The following is a 22905-nucleotide window of genomic DNA, read 5'->3' as shown; positions in this document are numbered from 1 at the left end:
CTGTCTTCCAAGGGCACACCCCTCAACAGTTCTGCTACACACCCTCCTTGAGTATTTCTGCCTCGCAGGAATGTGTTCTTGAACCCTGAGAATACCTCTTGCTGGCCTGGGTGACGATGGAGAGGTGTGTGGTGTACAAGCTAGCAGACTGCACAAAAGGTAACAATTGCATGTGTGGCCCCCCAGCAAAGAAGATGGCCCTCAGGCTGGGGGGGGGAGAGATTCCCCATCTCTGTCCTCCATGGTCCCTCTTGGTCAGGTCTTGGGTTGCTCAAGTAAGCCCACCCACAAATCACACCTTAGTTTTCCGAAAGGAAGAAGGTACATTGCACCCCCCCCTTTTCTATTCACGCAATAGCTTCTGCGGCCTAGGACAGAAAACACCACAGGAGCTTCTAAACAAAAACCAAAGCGTTTATTCTGGTTTGAATTAGTTTCCCATCAAATGTCCATGGAGAGTCAAGCAACCCTGGTATTCCTGCCCGCAATGTCTATGTATCCGGCTGTTTATTGCCTTCAGGAGACATGCATGCAGAGAGAAGGGGTGGTCAGTCACGCCAAGTCACCTCCACTTCGTCCGTACGATACCTGCAGAAAGGTGGGGAAAGGCCAGATTGAGGCTGCATTCGGGCAACGCTTTGTTCTGTCTGCCCAACTTTCCCTTACCTGTAAAAAAATTTCATGTTATGGTTCCCTACCATTGAGGTCAGGGCTAGCATCAAAAATAAGGTTCCACCATCTCTGTTTGATAGCTGCTGAAGCAACATTGGAGCACTGCTCTCCTGCAATACAGCCTGAGCCTGGGCTTGGAGTAGGCCTTGCTTGAGATCTGCACTCAAGATACCCTCCCCCACCTCACAAAACAAGGCACAGTCACCTCTGTGTAATCCACGAATCCTGAAGCGCAGTGATTTGCCCGGATCGGAACATCTCCCAGCCAGCTTGTGCAATCATGGCCCCGTTGTCAATGCAGAACCTGGACAGAAAACGGGCAGAGAAGAATAGCGGTTAAAGGGGTGTTGAGGTGGTGTCGGCGATGCTGGGACTTCTGGGCTCACCCCTAGCTTGGAGTTTTACTGCCTCTGTATTAATAAAACAATAAGCTGCATGGGGCCACACGTCCACAAAATGCAAAGATGCCATTTAGGTGCTTCTAGGTAAAGCTCAATGCGGTATCATTCACAATGCATGTCCCCTTATCTTGCAGTACGAATTTAACATCTGCAGTGGGAGAGCAAACTCTTGTCTTGATTGAGGCCCAGGTGAATAAAATCAAACTTGCTCAGCCTATATTTTGCATATCTGACAACGTGGGCCCACAAAAGCTTCCAAAAATAAGGCTTGAAGATGCCACGAGATTCTTGGTTGCTTTTGCTGCAAAATACTTTTTAACAAAAGGGCACAGCTACCCCTCTGCGTTAACCATGTTTATGAATCTGAAAAACAGCTTTGGGAAACCATTCTGATGCAGACTCATGAGAGCCCAAATCTGGGAGCGTCTTGGAATCAAAGCAGGCAGGTGGAAAGCTTACCTTTCATCCGTAGCAAAGAGTTTTGCTCCTCTTTCCTTGCACATGATTCCCATCATCTCCTGCAGCCGCTCATTACCTGGAGAGGAAGAACACAGGGAATGCATGCTGTGCATTCAGTGAGGGCAAACAGACAACATGCCAGAAAAAGCACATTTGTATGTTCGGTACCTGCCTACCTCCAACGAGGGAAGAACCTAACTCAGGCATAGGCAAACTCGACCCTCCAGATGTTTTGAGACTACAACTCCCATCATCCCTGACCACTGGTCCTGTTAGCTAGGGATGATGGGAGTTGTAGTCCCAAAACATCTGGATGGCAGAGTTTGCCTTTGCCTGACCTAACAGGTGGGTGGGTGGGTCTCAGTCTTGGCTGTCTATAGCAACCCTAGCCTTCTTCAAGATCAGGATAGTGTTCTTGAACTTTGGGTCTTGTTGGACTACAACTCCCATCATCCAAAGCCAGTTTAGCCAACGGTCAAGGATGATGGGAGTTGTAGTCCATCAACATCTGTGGACCCAAGGTTAAAGAACACTGCCCTGGTGGACACAGGTAGTTTGGATTTTGTTTCCACAGAACAGTTGTGGGTATAAAATGAGGAACTGACCAGGCCAATACCCCATCCAGCCCAGCATCCTGGTCTCAAAGTGGCCAAACTTTGTGGGAAGCCCACAAGCAGGACCTGAGCACAAAAAGCCCTCTCCCCACCTGTAATTCCTAGCAACTCATATTTAGAGTCATATACTGCCTCTGGCTGTGGAGAAAGAACGTAGTTATTGTGTCTAGTAGTCACTGATAGCCTTATCCTCCATGAATTTGCCTAATCCTCTTTTTAAAGACATCCAAGTTGGCAGCCATCTTGGATCAGAAATGGTAACTTGAGTTGAGACACATACGTGGAAATCTCCAAATTAGAAAGGGCTGAGCCAGAGTTTTTAAAGAAGCATTTGTTGCTGGATGAAACACAGGTGAGAAAATTAAGGATTTTGAAGACAGAAACAGCGGGGAAGCAATTAGATGTGACACCGTTCAACGGAGGCTGAAAACAGAGGGTCCCAGCTCAGTTTTGAGAGCATACTGGGAGCGATGAGAAAGAACTGGGGAGGGGGAGCGACGCAGATGGAGCCCCTGTGTAGCTCAAATTGCTCTGAGGACTTGTTTGGGGAATGAGAGATGGGAGGAGAATTCGGAACGCGAACGGGGCAGCGGTTTCAGCCATTCACACCACACTTGCTTGGTGACACCTACAGCCAACGCCACCCACGATCAGTGCCTCATGAGAACCTGTGTGCGCCATGGCCCGTTCTGTTATCTCCACCAGCATAGCGAACAGAGTCTCCTGGTGGGCAGAGAGAAACCAAAACAGACAAAACAATTATGAAGACATCAATTTTTGAGTCTTGCATGTAGGCCACAGGTTGAGCCCTGGATTTATGTGGGCATCATAATTAGGCGCCCACTGCCACAGTGGGTACCATTGCCCACCCACTGGTCCCACCCTTTTCCATCTCTGGGCACAAAGTGCGTCACCCTCTCCTGCCTGCCCTGATGGGTAAGGAGAGGAACCAGGCCCTTCATAGTTGCTAAGCAACCTCTAAAGAGGCCTGTCGCCTCTTTCTTGGTTGACCTGGAAGAAGCTGATACACTAAGTTGGTCTAGAAAGCACCATTGTTGCTCGTTCCTCCTCAAATAGGACTGAAAATCAGCTGCTCAGGAGGATGGACCAGAAATGCTTTTGCCCAACAGTGGGTGGCCTTGAAAGGGCCACAAGCTCAGCTGTAGAGCATCAGAACATCCCAGGTTCTGTTCCCATAATCTCCAGACAGGGCTGAGAGAGATCTACGTGAAACCCTAGAGAGCATCAATACCTGTCCTTGTAGACAACAACAACAACAACAACAACAATTTATTATTTATACCCCCGCCCATCTGGCTGGTTTCCCCAGCTGCTCTGGGCGGCTTCCAACAGAACACAAAAATACAATAACCTATTAAACATTAAAAGTTTTCCTAAACAGGGCTGCATTCAGATGTCTTCTAAAAGTCTGGTAGTTGTTTTTCTCTTTGCCATCTGGTGGGAGGGTGTTCCACAGGGCAGGTGCCACTACCGAGAAGGCCCTCTGCCAGGTTCCCTGTAACTTGGCTTCTCACAGCAAGGGAACCGCCAGAAGGCCCTCGGCGCTGGACCTCAGTGTCTGGGCAGAACAATGGGGGTGGAGACGCTCCTTCAGGTATACTGAACCGAGGCCGTTGAGCTAGATGCACCAATGGTCTGACTCAAGCAACTTCCTATGTTCATATGACAACCCTAGAGGCGGCATATCAGCCCCATCCTAGGCCTTGGTCTGGTTAGTTCCTCACCTGTAGGGAGAAGCAGAGGTCCTCTGGAGTACATTCTTTTGCAGCTAGCATCCTATGAGCCACTTCCTGCACAGGGAGAGGAAGAGAAGAAGGGTTGCCACCGTTTTTGCTGGCAAGGCTGCTGTGCAGCTACAAGCAGGCACAAACTCGACCCATTCTCCTGCCTTGAAGTCAGACTATAGTTTGAAAGAAGTCCCATGCCTGTCATCCAGCATTCAAGGGCAGAAGAAAGCCCAACACACAGAGAGAAAGGTGACATGGAAGATAACAAGATTCACCCTTACCTCTATATGGGATAAGATCCCAGAGAATGACACATCCATGCCTTTCACTGTATAGGGGAGTTCCACCAGCTTTTGGCCCCTGTGTAGGAAGCAGAATGTGTTAAGTCCCCCTCTCACAACTCCAGGCTGTTTAATAGGTGCCCAGTCCCCTTAGAATCCAGTTTGTCTGTGTCCATTTTTTAAAAATGCACCACAACATGCTAGGCCTCATTAAAATTGTGGGGAAAGGCATCCAATACATGCACCTTGGGACAAATTTATACAATTGTCTGTGACAGGAAAGAAGTGGATTTGTGTGTTATATTTTTAATACATAAAATGAGTCTTCCCGAGGATATAGCTAGGCATTGGGCAACCTAAAACCTTGTTGATGAGAAATATACACAGTGGGGGTATCATCGGGATTTTCCTGCCACAAATAATCTTGTGAACTCACATTTTTAATTATTATTTACTTGTAGAATAAATTTTATATTATGTTAAATCACTGTAATTCATTATTTTGCTTTTTAAGTATATCGTTCTTAGAATCATCACACTTTCCTTCTACATGATGCCATAACAAGGCTCAAGAGTCATGTCCCCCATTTCAGGGTCTCGTCAGCTGCCACACTTGGAGGACTTTCAGCATCCTCTTCTGCAGTGCCCACCCCCCCACCCCCCGAGTGAGGATGTGGTTCTCCTGTCATCCTCAGGAATGACTCCCTCTGTAGCTTCTGCTACTCTGCAGCCACACAGGTGCACGAGACTGCAGAACTGGCCACAGGGCCCTTGAAGGGTTGCAGACAGTCCTCCCGAGGGACGCAGAACCACTGGAAGAGAAGACTCTGCCTGCCTTGGGGTAACTTAGGACCTTCGCTGGGAGAGCACCTTCCATACCTAAGCCAACAAGGCTCACTGGGAGCTGTTCAGGGTCCTGATCTGCTGTGCCTTGACCTGACTTGCCTAGACTTGAGGTGCTGGTAATTGTGACTACTTCCCCTGTGGGGGTCCCGATCCCCAGCAGAACAGGGTCTAGGTCCCTGCCCTGCAATCTGTAATCTCAGCTTTGCTTAGTAAAATTAATTACCGTATTTTTTGCACCATAACACTCACTTTTTTCCTCCTAGAAAGTAAGAGGAAATGTCTGTGTGTGTTATGGAGCGAATACCTGCGGGTGGCAGGGGGGATCTGCTGCAGTCGTGAGCAGAGGATCCATGGTTCCCCTTCCTTCCCTCTTCCGTGGTTACAAAGCATGGATCCACATGGATCCTCAGGATTTTTGCATTGGGCTACTCCAAACTCACTGTCAGATCACATGTCTGTGGCCACAGCATGAACCACAAAAATCATATATCCACAATTTCGTTTAGAATATTTTTTTTCTTGTTTTCCTCCTCTAAAAACTACGTGCGTGTTATGGTCTGGTGCGTGTTATAGAGAGAAAAATACGGTATATATATATATCTATATATATATCTATATCTATATATATATATATATTGCATACAAAAGGCTGAAAATGGGGAATATAGCATTTGTGGAAAGCTCAGGAAGCCCCCAAAAAGCCTGTTAGGATGGACTTTTAGCAGTTGGGATCAATCCCAATTTGGGATGTGCCCCAAACAGGACACTTTTCCTTTTGCATTTACTGGCAATTCCTAGTCCCTTTTCTTCTCCCGAATGCTGGGTGTAGATCAAACTGTTACTGAACAACTTTCTCCAAAGCCGGGGTGGGATTGAGAATGAAACAGAAAACCCAGTGCAATTCATGCAGCTAGTGAAAAATTTAACATGTTTGCACAAAATGTGTGTATGTCTTTTTTTCTTTTTACATTACTCACTTCTTGGCCATCTGTTCAATGTTGTAGCCCGGGCTGGGATCATTTGAGATCTAAGTCGAGAGAGGCAACACAGCTGTCAGAACTCTATACGGCCGCATAAGGCACCATCACGCTTCCCATCACACAGAACCAGCCAGATCAACCATTGGAGAGCCATTTGGCTATGTACGATACTCATTCCGTGAGAGTAGCCCTACCAAATGAGAGTTCCACCTGCTGAGCGACAGTCAGAGAAAGTTGGAGAGGGATAGAAATTGCACACGAGGAGAAACAGGGAAGCTATCACTTGGATCTCGCCTTCCATTTTCTGCATCTCTGGCAGCTGATGTTCCCTTCTCCGCCCCCTTCGAAGTCATAAGGAAAATCAGCCACCAAGGTGAAGGAGAAGGAGAGATGGAGAAGAGGAAAGTAAACAGGAGGAGAGAAGCAGCCAATTATTTCTCCATCACTTTGTGCGTCACTTCTATCCCCACCCCTCTCAGACTCAGGCAGGTAAGGTAATGGGCCCGGAGGGGGGGGGGACTGGCCTGCTCTTAATTATTTATTACATTTATATACCACTTTTTCCTTGAAGAAGAAGAGTTTGGATTTGATATCCCACTTTATCACTACCCTGACGAGTCTCAAAGCAGCTAACAATCTCCTTTTCCCTTCCTCCCCCACAACAAACACTCTGTGAGGTGAGTGGGGCTGAGAGACTTCAGAGAAGTGTGACTAGCCCAAGGTCACCCAGCAGCTGCATGTGGAGGAGCGGAGATGCGAACCCGGTTCGCCAGATTACGAGTCCACTGCTCTTAACCACTACACCACACTGGTGGTGAACAAGTTTCTCCTCCTCCCCATTTTATCCATAGTTGTCTCTAGGGCTGGGTGTTATATCAATATGCTGTTCAAAACCGGTTTGAAATCCATATAGTGCTATCGGTTTCATAATTTTTGACCTGGCGATATATCACGAATCATGATATGTGTGTGCTGTGCAAAAATCACAATGTGGCAAAAACCGGGAAGCTAATCAGTGCCTCTACGTAGCTTCATCCTCATTTCAGACATGGTGACGTATCAGGATACCGCGGTGTTTAGCTGGTGATGTATCGCGATGTTGAAAACCAGGTATCGCCCAGTCCTAGTTGTCTCGCCTTTCAGTTGCTCACCTTCAACACCCGAGCAAAGCGGTCCAGGCAGTTCCCTACGGCGATGTCGATGGTTTCTCCAAATATACGATATCGGTGCTCAGAATACGCAATAACCTGAGTGTGGGGTGGGGAGGAGAGGAGAAAGAGACGATGCCCAGGACACCTCCAGACCATACGTCTAAAGCACACTCAGAGAGAGTGCGGTGTAACACCTTAAGTGCTGAGCTAGGGTTGAAATCTCCAAGCAGTGGGACGGGGAGCCAGCCAGCCAATACAAAAGATGAAATAAATTAAGAGGGGGAATAATAATAATAATTTTTTATTTATACCCCACCCTCCCCAGGCAAGGCCGGGCTCAGGGCGGCTAACAAGCAATAATAAAAACAAGTTGAATGAATACAACTTAAAAACAACATTAAAATACAACATTAAAATATTGAAACATTAAAATATTAAAATGCAGCCTCATCACAGGAGGAGAAAGGAAAAAGAAAAAAGAAAGAGGGGGAGGGGAGGGAATCAAATTGGCTCCAAGCCAAAGGCCAGGCGGAACAACTCTGTCTTACAGGCCCTGCGGAAAGAAATCAGATCCTGCATAGCCCTGGTCTCATGAGGCAGAGCCTTCCACCAGGCCGGAGCCAGTGTTGAGAAGGCCCTGGCTCTGGTTGAAGCTAATCTAACTTCCTTAGGGCCCGGGACTACTAGGGTGTTGCTATTTATGGACCTTGAGGCTCTCCATGGGGCATACCGGGAGAGGCGGTCTGTGGGTACGAGGGTCCTAGAACTTGGGGGGGGGAAAGACACCTATATTTTCCCTCCACTGTCAAAGGAGAGAGAACCTATGAAGAGCCTTTCTGGATCAGGCCAAGTGTTCATCTCCCAGCATCCTCTTCTCACAGTGGCTGAACAGATGCCCATGATGGGGAACCCCCAAGCCAGACCTGAGCACAAGAGCCCTCTCCCTGCCTGCACTTTCCAGAAACATACTGCCTCCTACAATGTAAGTAGAGCAAAGCCATCCCAGTTAGTAGCTTTGTTGGACTACAACTCCCATTATCCATGACCACAAGCCATGCTGGCTGATGGAAACTGCAGAACGTCAACAACATCTGGAAGGCCACAGGTTGCCCTCTCCTTGCTGTAGTGTTCAAAACACAGCAAGACTCGGGACGGAGAACTGTGGAAAGGGCAGGAAATATATATTTCGCCCCCCCCCCCAATGGCTAAAGGGTTCATTGAGGAGCACCCAAGTACAAAACTCTGAATACCAGCTGCGGGGAATCACACCTGGGGAGAGTTGCTGTTGCGTTTGGGTCTTCCTTGTGGACTTTTCGAGGCATTTGGTTGGTCACTGTGAGAACAAGATCTTACCTGTGTGTTTCCACCGCTGACGTACAACACGGTTGGGTTCTGGGCACCAGTTATCAGCCGCCCCATCTCGATGTGTCCCACGCAGTGATTCACCCCAAGCAAAGGCTTCCCCCACAGCTGGGCCACTGTCCGTGCCACAACTGCTACAGTCACCAATGGGGCACCCATGCCTGGACCTGGATAAGGGAGGGGAAAAGATGTTTAAGGCCAACAGGACCAGATGGAATTTGCCTCTCTCACATCCTAATTGCAACTGTGCTTTCCTCAATACTCTTCATTGTTTCCACCCAAGAACTATTCGTGTTATTATCATAAAACTGTCACCTTATCATAAAATATCAAGGTGGGATACAATAGAAAATGTGGCCCTCCAGGCTTCTATCTCTGGCCCTCAGGCCTCTGCTCAGGCCCCGCCCCCTCCTTGGCCCTGCCCCACACCAGCTCAAGTGCTTTCGCCTGGCTGAAATGTTTCCTTGAACTGTGGCAATGCTGCCTCTTGTTTCCTGAATGCAGAGAGATGCATTTGAAGGAACCTCCGACCTGGTCTTCAAGGTCAACTGTCTGGTAAGTCTCCTTGAGGAATCCAAAATGGCGGCTGCCCAGCAAGAATTATGTGAGGGACTCACCCTTGGTGAAAGCCACAGCATCAATGTCCTGTGGCTTCAGTCCAGCCTCCTGCAGGGCCTCCTGAAGCACGTCAAGGATACAAGCCCGGTGGTGGCACGCAGTGTCACTTGGCAAGAAACCTGGAATGTGGAGGAAGGAAAAAGGCATCAGGACAGGGAGACATTGAAAGCTGAAGGCAGATCTGTTAAGGAGGGCTGCGCTAACTCAGTGTATATTGCCTGCCTTCTCTCTGTCCACACTCCTCTGCACACCCACCAGAAACCCAAATTGTGTATCAAGAGAAAGTATTACACAAATGTTTGTAGAACTCGGAATGGCAAGGAAGAAGCGTACTCAGGGCTGTCTCTATGTACACTGAGATTCTGCAGCAGCAGATAATTCAAATCCTGAAGATTGCAGCTTTAATAAAACAAAACGAAACAGCAGCCATGTTCCTAAACCTTACGATGGAGAAGCTATGCTTGAAAATGCATTGGCAAGGTCTCAGAAGCCAAAGTGACAGTCAACTACTGGCCTGCCCCTAACTAGCAAAACATGAATTAATAATGCTAAAGAGAGCTGGAATTATGCAAAATATAATTCCAGAAAAAAAGAGAGAGGGCAACTTATTCAAAGTTGTTCAATTCCCATCTCATGCATGGGTTCTGGCTTGGTGTAGGATTTGGACGAAGCACAAAATGGGACATTCCTTCAGTGCAGGGTACATGCACCCCAGGGAACACAGGGCGGAGGAATCAAGTGGTAGAACGGCTACACTCACCCTGCCCCGGAGGAGTGACATATGTTCGCCGAGGGTTGCTCAGCACCTCTCCATCCCGCACGATCCCCACTCCAATCTTGTTGGCACTGCCCTCAAAGCCTATCACCACAGGCATGGCATTCTGGAAAGCCAGAGAAAGACAGACAGACAGACAGACAGACAGAGAGATAATTTTTACTTTGTTGCAAAGAGGCACCATGTTGCCTCCAACCCACCAGAGGCAGTTTTAGGGTGGCATGACCAGTTTGGCCGCACTGGACACAGTACTGCAAGGGGACCACAACAATGCTGTAGAACTGAGCACAAGAGGCATGCACCGAATTTTAATGTTGCACAGGGGGCCATAGAAATTTGAGAGCCAAAGTCTGCCACTGAGCCCATTATGAAGAAAACAGAGTACAATCACAAACATGTATCAGAACCACCCCCACCCCCGGTTTCCCACTTCTCCCTTTCCTGCCCTGGTATGTAGGTATGTATGTATGTATGTATGTATGTATGTATGTATTTATTTATTTATTTCCTTTACACCCTTGTGCAAATTAATTGAAACAAACAATGTGGTTTATTGTACAAAACTCACATATACGTACATTAGTAATGGATATGACCTCCGTTACTTTTAAGCAGCATTTGAACACGGTTTGGCATGGAGTCTACTAGTTTCGAACAGTCACTGTTGATTTTTGGATCCCTATACTACACTTGAATCAGCACCTGAATGAGCTTCTCCATAGTCATACAGTCTACAGCACAGAGGCGACTTTTGCATATAGCCTCAATGGGATTTACGTCTAGGGAATTCCCTGGCCAATCAAGTATGTACCTGTATTTGCTGCTCTGTCATGAATTTCTTCACCACTTTCGATGTGTGACAGGGGGCTAGGTCCTGCTGCAATATCCCAGTACCGTCAGGATACCTCTTTTCCAGCTCTGTAATAACTCTCTTCTATTGGCTGCAGGCTTCCGACACCATAATGATCAACTGACTTTGCGTGTTTGTTTTGAGTACAGGATTACGAGTAAGATAGAAAATATGCTTTGTTTCAATTAATTTGCACAAGGCTGTACAGTGGTACCTCAGGTTACAAACGCTTCAGGTTACATACTCCGCTAACCCAGAAATAGTGCTTCAGGTTAAGAACTTTGCTTCAGTTTGAGAACAAAAATCGTGCTCTGGTGGCGCGGCGGCAGCAGGAGGCCCCGTTAGCTAAAGTGGTGCTTCAGGTTAAGAACAGTTTCAGGTTAAGAACGGACCTCCAGAACGAATTAAGTTCTTAACCCAAGGTACCACTGTATGTCCATTGGTTCCAAGCTTCTCAAGTCACCATGCGGGGGCACTGTGCCCCACGGTTTGAGAACTGGCTCTAAAATAAGAAACAGACCCAAGAAGGTTTGAGTGGGCAATCCTGTGCAGGAAAAGGCCCAAAATATTTTGCTGCCTGAGGCAAAGGACAAATGGTGCGCACACCCACCCATTCCACCCACAGAAGCCAACAGAACTGACAGGTGCACCTCACTGGAACACAGCCAATGGGACAGCATTCCCCACCACATCAGGGTAGTGTAAGGAGACGCAAGCAGACTGCGTGGCACACACAGCTCAGTCCTCCAATAGCTCTCCGCTGTTTGCCACCCAACATCCCATCTGCAAGGAGCTCAAGGTGGTGTTCCTGATTCTCCTGCTCCTCATTTAATCTTCACAGACTCAAGGTCATACAGTGAGCTTCATGACAGAACCCTGATCTTCAGGTCCTCATCTGACACTCTAAACAACACATCACACTGGCTCTCCATGCTGTTATAATAAACATACAGTAATAGCCATTTAGTTGACAGGCAGATATGCCTGTCCACTTTTTTGCCACTCTGGTGGGCATGTGCAAGAAGGTGGCTAAAGAGCACGTGCTTGACATTTGTTTGACCTGAGATTTTTCTCTCTCTATCCAAGATTTAGCTCAGGCTTTAGTTCCACTGGGAGAAAAAACAGGGCAGTTCCAGCTCTGGCTACCAGGTTTTAATCAGGTCGTTGGGGGGGATGGTGTAGGTTTTGCAAACTCAGTGCAGGTTGAAAGGGCTGAGCCTGTTTAGCCTGGAGAAAATTAAGAGATGTTGGCAGCTGCCTCCAAACATCTGAAGATGGAGCAGACTTCTTCTCTGTTGCTCTAGTGGTCAGAACTAGAATAAATAGGTAGAAATCGCAGAGATTTGGGCCAAAGTTTTATGGGAAACTTATTAACTGTAAGGGCTCTTCTACGGTGAAGCAGATTGCCTCGGCAGGTGGCTGTGGACTACAACTTCCATCATCCCTCACTGCTAGCTGCACTGGTTAGGGCTGATGGGAGTTGGAGTCCAATAGACTGTGCGCTGTTGGGTTAACCCCTTTCAAGGACCTGAAATGAAGGGTTCTCGCCTTGATCTCGTCTCCCATCTGCGGGAGAGTTATTGCACGTGTGAATCGGGGACCTCCGGGGGCCCTGCCTCCTCCTCCTAGCGTTGCGGAGCATTTGCTTAGCGTAGCGCACTGGGAGCTGCGAAGAAGAGGAGCGAAGGAAATAGCCAGAGGCGGGCTTACAATCTCTTCCCCCCCAGTTCAGAGGGTGGCGATGGGCTCCACGTGGGTTCTCTGTCTCCCCGCTTCCGTGTCTTTGCCCTGATCCAAGTTTGCAGCTGCAGAAACTCAAGACTGCGAGATGATGATGATGATGATGATGATGATGAGAGGAAGAACCGGAGGCGGGGATTGGAGGGGGAAAGGCGGGGAGGGGGAGAGAAACTCCGGAGAGATTTAAACTGCAGCGCCTCCTCCTCTTTGATTCTAGGCAACGAGAAAGAGGCAGAGAATCTAGAGATAGAAAAAAGGCAGCCAGCCCTCGACTTCTGGTTTTCATTCGACCACCTCCATATGCGGAAGGAACTCAAGCATAGGCATTTTAATAACAAATTTTAAAAAGCATTGCTTCTCTTTAAGAGCCTTGCTGGATCAGACCCAGCGCCACATTCTTATCATCGCAGAAGGCAGCGAGATACCAACCCTTGGCATGAACGCATGGCTCTCTCTCTCTCCTCCTGCGAGTCCTAGCCACTCACTGGCATTCAGAGCGATGCTGCCTCCGGCAATGGAACATAATCATCTTTTTTTTTAATCCTGTGCAAACCCTCCCGCCCCCCCTGATTTATTTTATTTAGCGTTGGCCGCCCCCCCTTCCCAGAGTTCAACTGAGAACCTAAGGTGTTGATATAACTCCAGTAAAACTTGTGACTCCCCTTTGGGGCGGAGCGGCCCAGAGAGAATCCCGCTACGTCATCAGCCACCGAACGTCTTCTACTCCCTCTCCACGTGACACCCCTATGATTCTTTAACCCCTTCATGCCACTACTGTCCATACCCTTTCCTCCATCAAAACCAAGGCAATCTCCCCTCTCGCTTTCAGAGAGCCCCGCCCTCTCAGGCCCTTTTCAGCAGCCTGTGTCACGTGATACAAATCCACTCCACGTGCTGCTCTCCCGGGCTCTCCATTCTCCTTGCGCGCGTGCGAGCTCTGCAGTCTCCGCCTTTGTCTCTGGGGAGCGGAGGGATCCTGGTGCGGTAAGAGCAGGAGGAGAAATAATTGGAAATAATAATTATTTTATTTTATTAATTGCATGATTTATACAGAAACGAAGGGGGAAGCTGGTCTTCTGTCTTTGCAGAGGGAGGGTGTATGGATAAGGTAGTTTCTCCTCCCCGCTTTTTGTTCCCTCTTCTCCCCGGAAGGCCTTTAAAGGTGCCTTTAAAAGTTGTGCGGCAGGTGAAATCTCAGCTGGTGCAGATTTCATTGTAGTTGCATGGCAGGGAACCCACAACCAAGTGGTGCATATGCAATCGCAGTTCCATAGCAGGTAAAAATCCAGTTGGTGCAGAATTCATCGTGGTTGCATGACAGGTAAAAATCGAACTGGTTCAGGCCCCCACTATTGCATCTTGCTAAGACTTGAATTGGCTAGAAGCTTAATCCAGTCTAGTGTCTATGCCTTATATATTTCTGTGCTCTGGGCAGCTGTAGCAGAGAGTGGTGACGTCTTGTCAGGGCACTGTCATTTGATCTGGGGGAATTACAATAATTGGCTAAGAATGAGCAGATATTTGTGGAGCAAAAAGACACTTTGCTGGGTGGAAAGTCGCCCATGCAGTGTTTTCAGGTTAGCATTATTAGGGGACTTATTATAAATAATAATAATTAGGGGATTCGTCTTAAGAAGAGCCTGCTGGATTAGGCCAAAGGCCCATCCAGTATCCTGTTCTCATAGTAGCCAGCCAGAAATGTATGGGAAACCCACAAGGAAGACTTGAATGCCAACAGCACTCTCTCCCCACTTGTGATTCCGGCAAATGGTATTCAGAGGCAGAACAGAGTCATCTCATCTTTTTCCTCCGTGAATTTGCCTAATCTTTTAAAGCCACCAAAGTCAATGGGGCTTATGGCACTGAAGGTGCCTGTTTGGAGGACATTTGGGAGTGTTTACCATCATGATCCTTCCTCCCCAGGAGACAACGTTGCTGTTCAATAGCCTGCTGCAGGCCAGGTTGCGCTGCCAGCTGCCTAGGGTAGGATCCAGCTGGGCACCTACGATGCCAAAACGGGGCAAGAAGAAGGAAGGTGAAGCCCTTCCTGATGAGAAGGAGGCAGTGGCAGGTCAGTGTCTTCAGTCTTGGCAATAAAGATGGATTTGAATATGGATGGAGCTTATATGACACTTGAGATAGATATTTTTAGGACTTGCCCTGTTCTTGTGGCTGTAATTTGTTATATATATATATATATATATATATATATATATATTGCTGTAACTTGCTTTGGTACTATTTTTTTGAGGGATGGATAAGAAATTAAATTGTTATTTTTATTATTATTACTACTACTACTAAGAATAATCTTTCAGATGTTTTGTGTGTCGTAGTCTTTCTCTCAAACCTACTACAAGGTGGGGAATTGAGTGAACTTGGAGGGCTGGATCCAGAACTAACCCAAACTCTGTGAGACATTTTTGATAGGTGGGTGGATTTCCTGATGTCATTATGGCATCAGGTGATTGACAGTTGCAAGCCTCAAAGAGGAGGCAGGCTTACCTTCGATTTTAGTGCTGTGGGCCCATCTTTCAATGAGATGTCACTATCTTTCAATGTGACTAGTCTTCCCCACAGTGTTACTGTGAATATAAAATATTAGGATGGGGAGAAAGAGAACTTTGTACACTGCCTTGAACTCTGTGAAGGAAATGTATTAATGAAGCAAGTAATCTATTTTATTATTTATAAATATAATAAATAATCTTGCATGCCCAGCGGGTTGTATACTGCTTCGTAGCTGAGGAATTTGAACCCTGGTCTCCTAGGTCGTAGCTCAACCCTCTAACCAACACACTGGCTTGTAATCCTACGTTGCCAGCCCTGGAGTTAAATAAAACTGCTTCCCTGGTGTTCCTCTGCCCCAGTCTTGGTTCCTGTGTGGCATCTTTATATGTGTGTTTGTTTGTGTGAATGAATTAATGACACACATGTGCTTGGATCCAGCCTTGCAAATAAATCCACAGAACCAGCCTGCCTCCCCGCCCAATCCACTAGGCTACATGCCTACACTGACAATATTCATATATGGACAAAAGAAAAACTGAAGCTTATAAACCACCACTATCTAGTTGCTAGGGACGCGGGTGGCGCTGTGGGTTAAACCACAGAGGTTAGTACTTGTGGATCAGAAGGTCGGTGGTTCGAATCCCCACGACGGGATGAGCTCCCGTTGCTCGGTCCCTGCTCCTGCCAACCTAGCAGTTCAAAAGCATGTCAAAGTGCAAGTAGATAAATAGGTATCACTCCAGCGGGAAGCTAAACAGCATTTCCGTGCGCTGCTCTGGTTCGCCAGAAGCGGCTTAGTCATGTTGGCCACATGACCCGGAAGCTGTACGCCTGTTCCTTCGGCCAATAAAGCGAGATGAGCGCCACAACCCCAGAGTCGGCCATGACTGGACCTAATGGTCAGGGGTCCCTTTACCTATACCTAGTTGCTTGGAGGAAAATGTTGTTGGCTACATGAAATCAGGCAAGTAGGTCTTTGCAAACCTTACATGGAACCCCAATGTTTCTCGTAACTGATGGAAAAGCAAATTGTTTCTTACTCTTCACTCTTTATTCTTGCCAGAACCAGAGCCTAAGAAGGCTAAGAAAGGTGGGGCGAAAGCTGAGAAGGAGGCCGATGGTCCAATCCTGTACCAAGACCCCCCTGACAAACTCACCTCTCCCAGTGGCAAGAAATACACCTTAAAGGTCACCTCCTGGAATGTTGACGGGATCCGAGCCTGGTTTAAGAAGAAGGGGCTGGAGGTAAGGCATAAGAATAGGCTCAACCGGTAGAGGCTGATCCCTGAGGGGGAACGGGGGGGGGGGGGCACTGCTCAGTTGACCCCAGTCTGCCCTCACAGCCCCATCTGCCTGCCTTCCTGCTTTCATCCTGTACTTTCATCCTGTACCAGCTTCTTACTCCTCCATCTCAGTCTTGCCCCCTGGAGACAAAATGAGAATTGCGTTGGCCAAGCCTCTCCTTGACTGGCCATTCCCCTGCTTTATGGGCTCCCTGCCTTCCACGCTCCCAGAATATGACCTGGGATCCATTTATCCCATGACTGTCCATAGATCTTGCCCCCCCCCCTCCATGAATTTTTTGATTCCATTTCAAAGAGGCCGTCGTCGCCACATCTCATGGTCTGTGAATTCCACAGATTGGTTCTGGGTTCCATGAAGGAGTCTTTCTGTTTGCGTGTCCTGGATTTGACGCCAATTAATTTATTCGGGTGATGACTTCTGAATGCAAGTAATGGTGTGGGATGTATGTCTTCCTCCTCCCATGTGCCTCCCTTCTCTCTCTGTACTTTATTTTGAGCATAACTTTGTAAAAAGCTTGAGTCTCTTTAGCGATTTTCCCCACCCCAGTATCTAAAGTAGAAAAAGCCTTGCATGGTGTAGTTCAGGAGTGGGGAGCTTGTGGTCCTTCAGTTGTTGCTGGACTCCAAATCCCATCAGCCCCAGCCAGCATGGTATGATGGGAATAGGAGTCCCAGATCTGGAGGGCCACAGTTGAGCTACGTTGGACGAAAGCCTCTGCCTGGCAGTTTGTGTCCTTCCCTGCTCCCCTTCCACCTTCGTTACAGCCATTTCCCCTGAGTTGCGCTTCACCATGGCTACCCATCGCGTTAAATGTTTCCTTGGAGATGATGTAGCCCCTCAAGGGAGAGTTGCATTCCCACCCTCTCATAGAGAAGCAATTAGGAGCCAGTGGTATGGCAACCAGACGTCCTTCTGGGTAAACTGGGGAATCCCCCTGGGACTGCAGGAAGCAAGCAACTGAGCCTGTGAAGGCCAACAACCAGGGCAATCTATTTGTATCCTACCTTTCCTCTGCTTCTGAGGGAAGAGTTGAGCCACAGTGAGGCCTTCCCTGTCACAGGGCGATAGATTGGGACTAAAGCAACCTTTTGCTCTTCCCCTCCCAGAACAGACTTCTCAGTAGCGATGTAGGAGTGCAAGTGAGGGCTGCAACAAAATGTTGCTGTGCAGAATGCTCCCATTCTGGGTGCCAGCCAGCCATGCCCTGTTGCAGGGTGCTCCATTCCGTTCTCCCATCTGGCTTTCTTTGTCATCTACCCCCCCACCCCCACCCTCAAATACTCAGCATTCCTTTGCATGCTCAGGCTTTATTGGACTAGGTTTTTTGTTTTGTTTTATAGGGATGTTCTTACATTTTTGCTCCCCTAAAGACTGTTTGCAAATATTGGGGATTCCCAGATATTGCTTAATGCCCCTCTCATTTCTGTGCGGTGCTGTTTTGGTACATAAGAGCCAAGGAATTTGGGAACTGTGACGGCTATTGGAATGTGTCCGTTGTACTCCATAATGTCAGTGATGACTGGCAGTGGTTTTCCAGGTTTCCAGCCATTTTCAAGATGTTGGGGAAGCATGTTGAAGGACAGCATATAAGTGAATAAATACGCATCATCACAGCACCGCTGTGAGGGAGTATTGCCCGAGACGGAACACTTAGTCCACAATCAGCAAGCTTCGTATCTGGGAACCCAAGTCTCTCTGGTCCTAGAGTTGACCCTGTTATTACTACAATTGTACCTTGGTTGACGAACGCCTTGTGACTCGAACGTTTTGACTCCTGAATGCCGCAAACCCGGAAGTGAGTGTTCGGTTTGCGAACGTTCTTTGGAATCCGAACATCCGACACAGCTTCTGTAGCTTCCGATTGGCTTGGTTTCCAAATGTTTTGAAAGTCCAGCGGGACTTCCGGAACGGATTCTGTTCAACTTCCGAGACAGGACTGTACTACTACACCACACTAAAGCTCAGCCGGTAGAGCATGAGGCTCTTAATGTCACGGTCGTGGGTTCGAGCCCCACGCTGGGCAAAAGATTCCTGCATTGCAGGGGGTTGGACTAGATGACCCTCATAGTCCCTTCCGACTCTACAGTTCTAGGACTCTAGGAATCCCTTCAGTACGTAGCTAGTTTCATCAGCAAGCTAACCCAGTCCCCTCTCAGTCTGCTCCCCACCCTGCTAAATCCCGTTTTTCTTTTTTGTGAGAAGATGGGAGACCTGACCTAAAGCCATCTCTCCCCACAGTGGGTGTGTGAGGAGCAGCCAGACATACTCTGCCTCCAAGAGACGAAATGCGCTGAAAAACAGCTGCCATCCGAGATCCGGGATCTGGCCGACTATCCCCACAAGTACTGGGCCTGCTCCGACGACAAGGAAGGCTACAGTGGGGTGGCCCTCCTCTCCAAGGCCAAGCCTGTCGATGTCACCTACGGTATCGGTAAGGACTTCTGAAACCCCATGACTAACTGCAGGTGGGGACTCTCTGACCTAGGGGCTGAATGTGGCCCTCCAGGCCCCTTGTCTGGCCCTCAGAACTCTCACCAGGTCTTGCCTCTCTTGTCTGGCCCTGTCTTCACACCTCAAGTGTTTTTATGTGTCCTTGAACTCTGATGGCTTCTGCTTGTCCAGATGGAGGAGAGAGAGGAACGTGTGTAGAAACTGTGTGAACGTAAAGTTTGTATTAGTTACTTCATCCACTTTCCCCTCTGTCCTCCCCCTCCACCAGCATGTGGCCCCTGGAAAGTTGTCCAGACAGAAATGCAGCCCAAGGGCTAATAAAGGCCCCTCACCCCTAAACTACACTGTCCTCTGCCGCAAATCTATCCTGTTTTGTCCGCAAGTCCTATGTTTCTCTTTGCGTTTGAACGGCACCCTTGTTTATCTTACAGCTAGCATGGACAGTGGTCAAGGATCATGGGAACTGTAGTCCCAAACATGAGGATTTTTACAATTTTCACTGTACAGTGGTGCCCCGCAAGACGAATGCCTCGCAAGACGAAAAACTTGCTAGACGAAAGAGTTTTCCATTTTTTGAGTCGTTCCGCAAGACGAATTTCCCTATGGGCTTGCTTCGCAAGACGAAACGTCTTGCGAGTTCTTGCGAGTTTGTTTCCTTTTTCTTAAAGCCGCTAAGCCGTTAATAGCCGCTAAGCCGTTAATAGCCGCTAAGCTGCTAATAGCCGTGCTTCGCAAGACGAAAAAACCGCAAGACGAAGAGACTCGCGGAACGGATTAATTTCGTCTTGCGAGGCACCACTGTAAATCAGTTTGGGACAATTGGTCGACTGTCGGGTCTTGCATAGGCCCTGACGAGGTGCTTTGAAAAGAGCTCTGTAGCCAAAGGGAAAAAAGGTCACCTGGCGACAGCTAGTGTGGCGTAATGGTTAGAGTGTTGGGCTATGACCTGGGAGACCAGGGTTCGAATCCCCACTCTGCCTTGTAGCTCACTAGGTGACCTTGGACCAGCCACCGTCTCTCCGCTGGTGTACGTAAGTGTAAGAAAAGGGGTATATAAATCAAAACAAACACTGTGACTCAAACTCGGCCTGCAAGGCCTGGGGGAGACCTAGGTTCCCCACCAGATCCAGTTGCCCGTTCTGCTACTCCGTAACCGGCGACCGTTTCCGTTCTCTGCCCCCCCCTGCAGGCGAGGAGGAGCATGACAAGGAAGGCCGGGTGATCACGGCCGAGTTCCCCTCCTACTTCCTGGTGACGGCCTACGTCCCCAACGCGGGCCGGGGCCTGGTGCGACTGGAGTACCGCCAGCGCTGGGACGTGGCCTTCCGCTCCTACCTGCAAGGCCTGGCCGCCCGCAAGCCACTTGTCCTCTGCGGGGACCTCAACGTGGCCCACCAGGAGATCGACCTGAAGAACCCCAAGGGCAACAAGAAGAACGCCGGCTTCACCCCCGAGGAGCGGGAGGGTTTCGGCAAGCTGCTGGAGGCCGGCTTTGCCGACACGTTCCGCCACCTCTACCCCGACACCCCCTATGCCTACACCTTCTGGACCTACATGATGAACGCCCGGGCCAAGAATGTGGGCTGGCGGCTCGACTACTTTGTGGTCTCCAAAGACCTGCTGGAGAATGTCTGCGACAGCAAGATCCGATCCACGGCCCTGGGCAGCGACCACTGCCCCATCACCCTGTACCTGGCTGTGTGATGGAGAGTCAAGGGGATGGAGGGCGGTTACTAACATGGGTCCTCTGATAATTGCAGCTCGAGCCGAGAGGTGGATAGAGAGACCCAGCCCTAGAAAGTCCTGCTTGTGGGATTTGAGATCATGTTCTTTCAGTATGCCAGGGGTCGCCAACATGGTGCCATCCATATGTCTTGCTCTTGGGAAGTGCAATCCACAACATCTAGAGAGCATTATGGTGGCAAACTCTGACCTATGTTCATGCCCACTCTTCTCTAGTGGGAGCTTCAAATTTCTCTGTTATTTCTTTGTTCACAGCAAGGTATCTGCACTGGGTTGCCTGCTCCTGATCGGGGAGACCGCCTCTTTTGCAATTCCGCCTCTTCCCCAAGGATGGTTTTGGGCTTGTGAAATGGTGCAGTGCGCTGGGGGAATCCAGTGCTGCAGAAGTTCATGCACCTTCCCCCACCCCACCCCCGCCACCTGTTGCAAGTCAGCAAGGTCCCATTTTCCACTCTAGAGCAGATGGGAGGGAAGAGGCGGGAGATGCAGGATAAGCCATATGGTGTCTTTCTGACTCAGGGCTGTTAAATGTGAGGTTGGTATCGCTGGTTCAGCAGCTGGCAACCCTTGTGCGTTCTCGAAAGTGGAAGTTTCTCTGGTATTTAGGAAAAGCTGGAGTTTTCTCTCCATCAACCTGATGCTGTTTTCCATCTCCTTTGGCCTCTAACTGTCCATCCTCCCTCCCTTATTTTTCTACCTAGCAGCTACCAGTTTTCTCCTTACAAAAGACTGCCCCCCTCCTCTAGGCAGCAATAGTGCTCCGAGACAAAAGATTTAACTCTTCTGGAAAAAGTGTATTAAACTTTCCTTTATATATATATAAAATGTGAATTTCTACAGCTCTCCTGGTTATTTTTGCGGCATTATTCTCAAGGTTGGAGGGGCAGCAGAGGTGAATGGGCACTGCCACACCAACCCTCAGCCTGCCTTCCCACTTCCAGCCAGCCCAAGGGGTCACCTGACCTGTCAGCTTTCTCTGCTTTAGTCTCTGTTACCCCTTGTGTCACTCAATAGGGGAGAGGATGGGGACATTGGGACAGGCTCCACCTAGTGTTTGGCTCCCACCCTCTGTTCCAATGGGCTTCAGCCACTATGGTTGGAGTATGAGTGATGGTCTTCCTCCCTGCACCCTGCTAATGACTATTTACTTCATTTTTATCCTGTCCATCTTCCAGAGTCACAGGAATTACTTTCCCCATCTGTTGGATCCTCCAAGAAACCTATGAGGGAGACCTCTGGCAATGACTGACTCATGGCCATCCAGTGACTATCAAACTCAAATGAAGATTTAAACGCAGCTCTCCTTAACACAAGGGTAGCCAACGTGGCGCCCTCAGTTCAGATATACTTGGACCACATCTCCCTTGATCTTTGGCCATGTTGACGGGGGCTCATGTTGCAGTGGACAATGGAGGGTCCCACATTGGCTACTCCCGTAATAGCCTCAGCCTGACAGCAACCCTGGCTCTAGATTACTATTTACCAAGTCACCTTTTTTCTCTGCATGCATACAGCCTATTGCAGCTGAATTCGTTGATTTTCCATGCTATATACTGCTTTTCAGGTAAGCAACACAAAGTAGTTTGCAGAAATCAATTTTTAAAAAAAACTTATCTAAACATATTGGAGGGTTGGGAGGGTGGCAACAGAAGACCTTTGCAATTAATAAAATGCCGCATTTCTTCCCAAATCACACTGCCAGCAAGCCGTCTGTTGAGGTGATGTAGCAGCCCTGCCTGTAGGCTTGGAATAGAATCCCTGTGAGGCATGGTTAAGGGGCAAATTTGGATGACTATGGGGCAATTCAGGGCGCTCTTTCAACAAGTAGAATTTCCTGGTAGACTGTGTCCACATCTTAAAAGGGAACATTCTCAACAAGCAGAACATCCCACCTTAAATGCCTGTCAGTGCTAGTCAAAAGCAGCCCAGTTTTTACCCTGTCATTTAGATTTCCCCATTTCGGTACCAAAATGGTTTAGGGCTAGGATGGGGGTGAGGACCTGTAGCTGTCCCAATGTTGCTGGACTACAATCCCCATCACCCCTGAACAGTGGCCATGCTAGCTGGGGCTGGTGGTATTCATAGTCCAACACCATCAGCAAGGCCACAGGTTCCCTCATCCCTCAGTTCAGGGCAGCCCCATATTAGCAACTGTGAACAAGGAATCAAGACCAGGAGAGTTTTTGTTTGAAGCGCACAGAATTAAATCCACTTACAAGGGAGACAGGGCAGCTCCCATCATGGCTGGCCACTGTATGTTGGCAGGGCACTTGCAGGGAGTTGTGGGCCCAAACATCTGGAGGGCACCAGGTTCAAATTAGGAAACTGCACGTCCCCAATTAGCACCCCCCCCTCCAAAATCCAAATATGGTCCAAACCGCACTCCCAAGAAAACAAC

The 22905-nt window shown here is 48.6% G+C and overlaps 2 protein-coding genes across 4 annotated transcripts; one reads left to right on the top strand and one right to left on the bottom strand.

Annotated features, from left to right (window-relative positions):
• Positions 1-393: 393 nt before the first annotated feature.
• Positions 394-12732, bottom strand: OSGEP (O-sialoglycoprotein endopeptidase). Of its 2 annotated transcripts, none has more exons than XM_080978210.1 (12): positions 12468-12732; positions 9893-10013; positions 9132-9251; positions 8506-8681; positions 7153-7248; positions 5999-6048; positions 4176-4254; positions 3892-3957; positions 2779-2869; positions 1533-1608; positions 878-976; positions 394-588 (listed from the first exon to the last, which is right to left on the bottom strand). In XM_080978210.1, exons 2-12 carry the CDS (start codon positions 10005-10007, stop codon positions 549-551), a joined length of 1008 nt encoding a protein of 335 aa, XP_080834336.1. In that variant the 5' UTR covers positions 10008-10013; positions 12468-12732; the 3' UTR covers positions 394-548. The 2 variants fall into 2 exon arrangements, with proteins under 2 accessions (XP_080834336.1, XP_080834335.1); XM_080978209.1 differs by lacking the exon at positions 12468-12732 and adding an exon at positions 10719-10863.
• A 515-nt stretch (positions 12733-13247) lies between these two features.
• APEX1 (apurinic/apyrimidinic endodeoxyribonuclease 1) lies at positions 13248-21346 on the top strand. Of its 2 annotated transcripts, none has more exons than XM_080977711.1 (5): positions 13248-13481; positions 14421-14568; positions 16072-16253; positions 18552-18744; positions 19954-21346. In XM_080977711.1, exons 1-5 carry the CDS (start codon positions 13263-13265, stop codon positions 20466-20468), a joined length of 1257 nt encoding a protein of 418 aa, XP_080833837.1. In that variant the 5' UTR covers positions 13248-13262; the 3' UTR covers positions 20469-21346. The 2 variants fall into 2 exon arrangements, with proteins under 2 accessions (XP_080833837.1, XP_080833838.1); XM_080977712.1 differs by lacking the exon at positions 13248-13481 and adding an exon at positions 13514-13818.
• Positions 21347-22905: the final 1559 nt, after the last annotated feature.

Source organism: Podarcis pityusensis (genome assembly GCF_964106645.2).
Source record: "Podarcis pityusensis genome assembly, chromosome: 13".
Taxonomy (NCBI): Eukaryota; Metazoa; Chordata; class Lepidosauria; order Squamata; family Lacertidae; genus Podarcis; species Podarcis pityusensis.
Note: the sequence above shows the minus strand (reverse complement) of the source record. Positions and strands in the feature narration are given on the sequence as shown.

Bases quoted from the DNA above. Each gene is read 5' to 3' on its own strand.
- OSGEP (XM_080978209.1), bottom strand. From the start codon at position 10,739: ATGACAGAGCAGCAAATACAG. The intron at 7,249-8,505 runs GTAAGATCTTGT...CCCCACACTCAG, and splicing joins TCAGCGGTGGAAACACACAG to GTTATTGCGTATTCTGAGCA. The intron at 977-1,532 runs GTAAGCTTTCCA...TTTTCTGTCCAG, and splicing joins CTCTTTGCTACGGATGAAAG to GTTCTGCATTGACAACGGGG.
- APEX1 (XM_080977711.1), top strand. From the start codon at position 13,263: ATGCCACTACTGTCCATACCCTTTCCTCCATCAAAACCAAGGCAATCT. The intron at 16,254-18,551 runs GTAAGGCATAAG...CTCTCCCCACAG, and splicing joins TTAAGAAGAAGGGGCTGGAG to TGGGTGTGTGAGGAGCAGCC. The intron at 18,745-19,953 runs GTAAGGACTTCT...CCCCCCCTGCAG, and splicing joins CGATGTCACCTACGGTATCG to GCGAGGAGGAGCATGACAAG.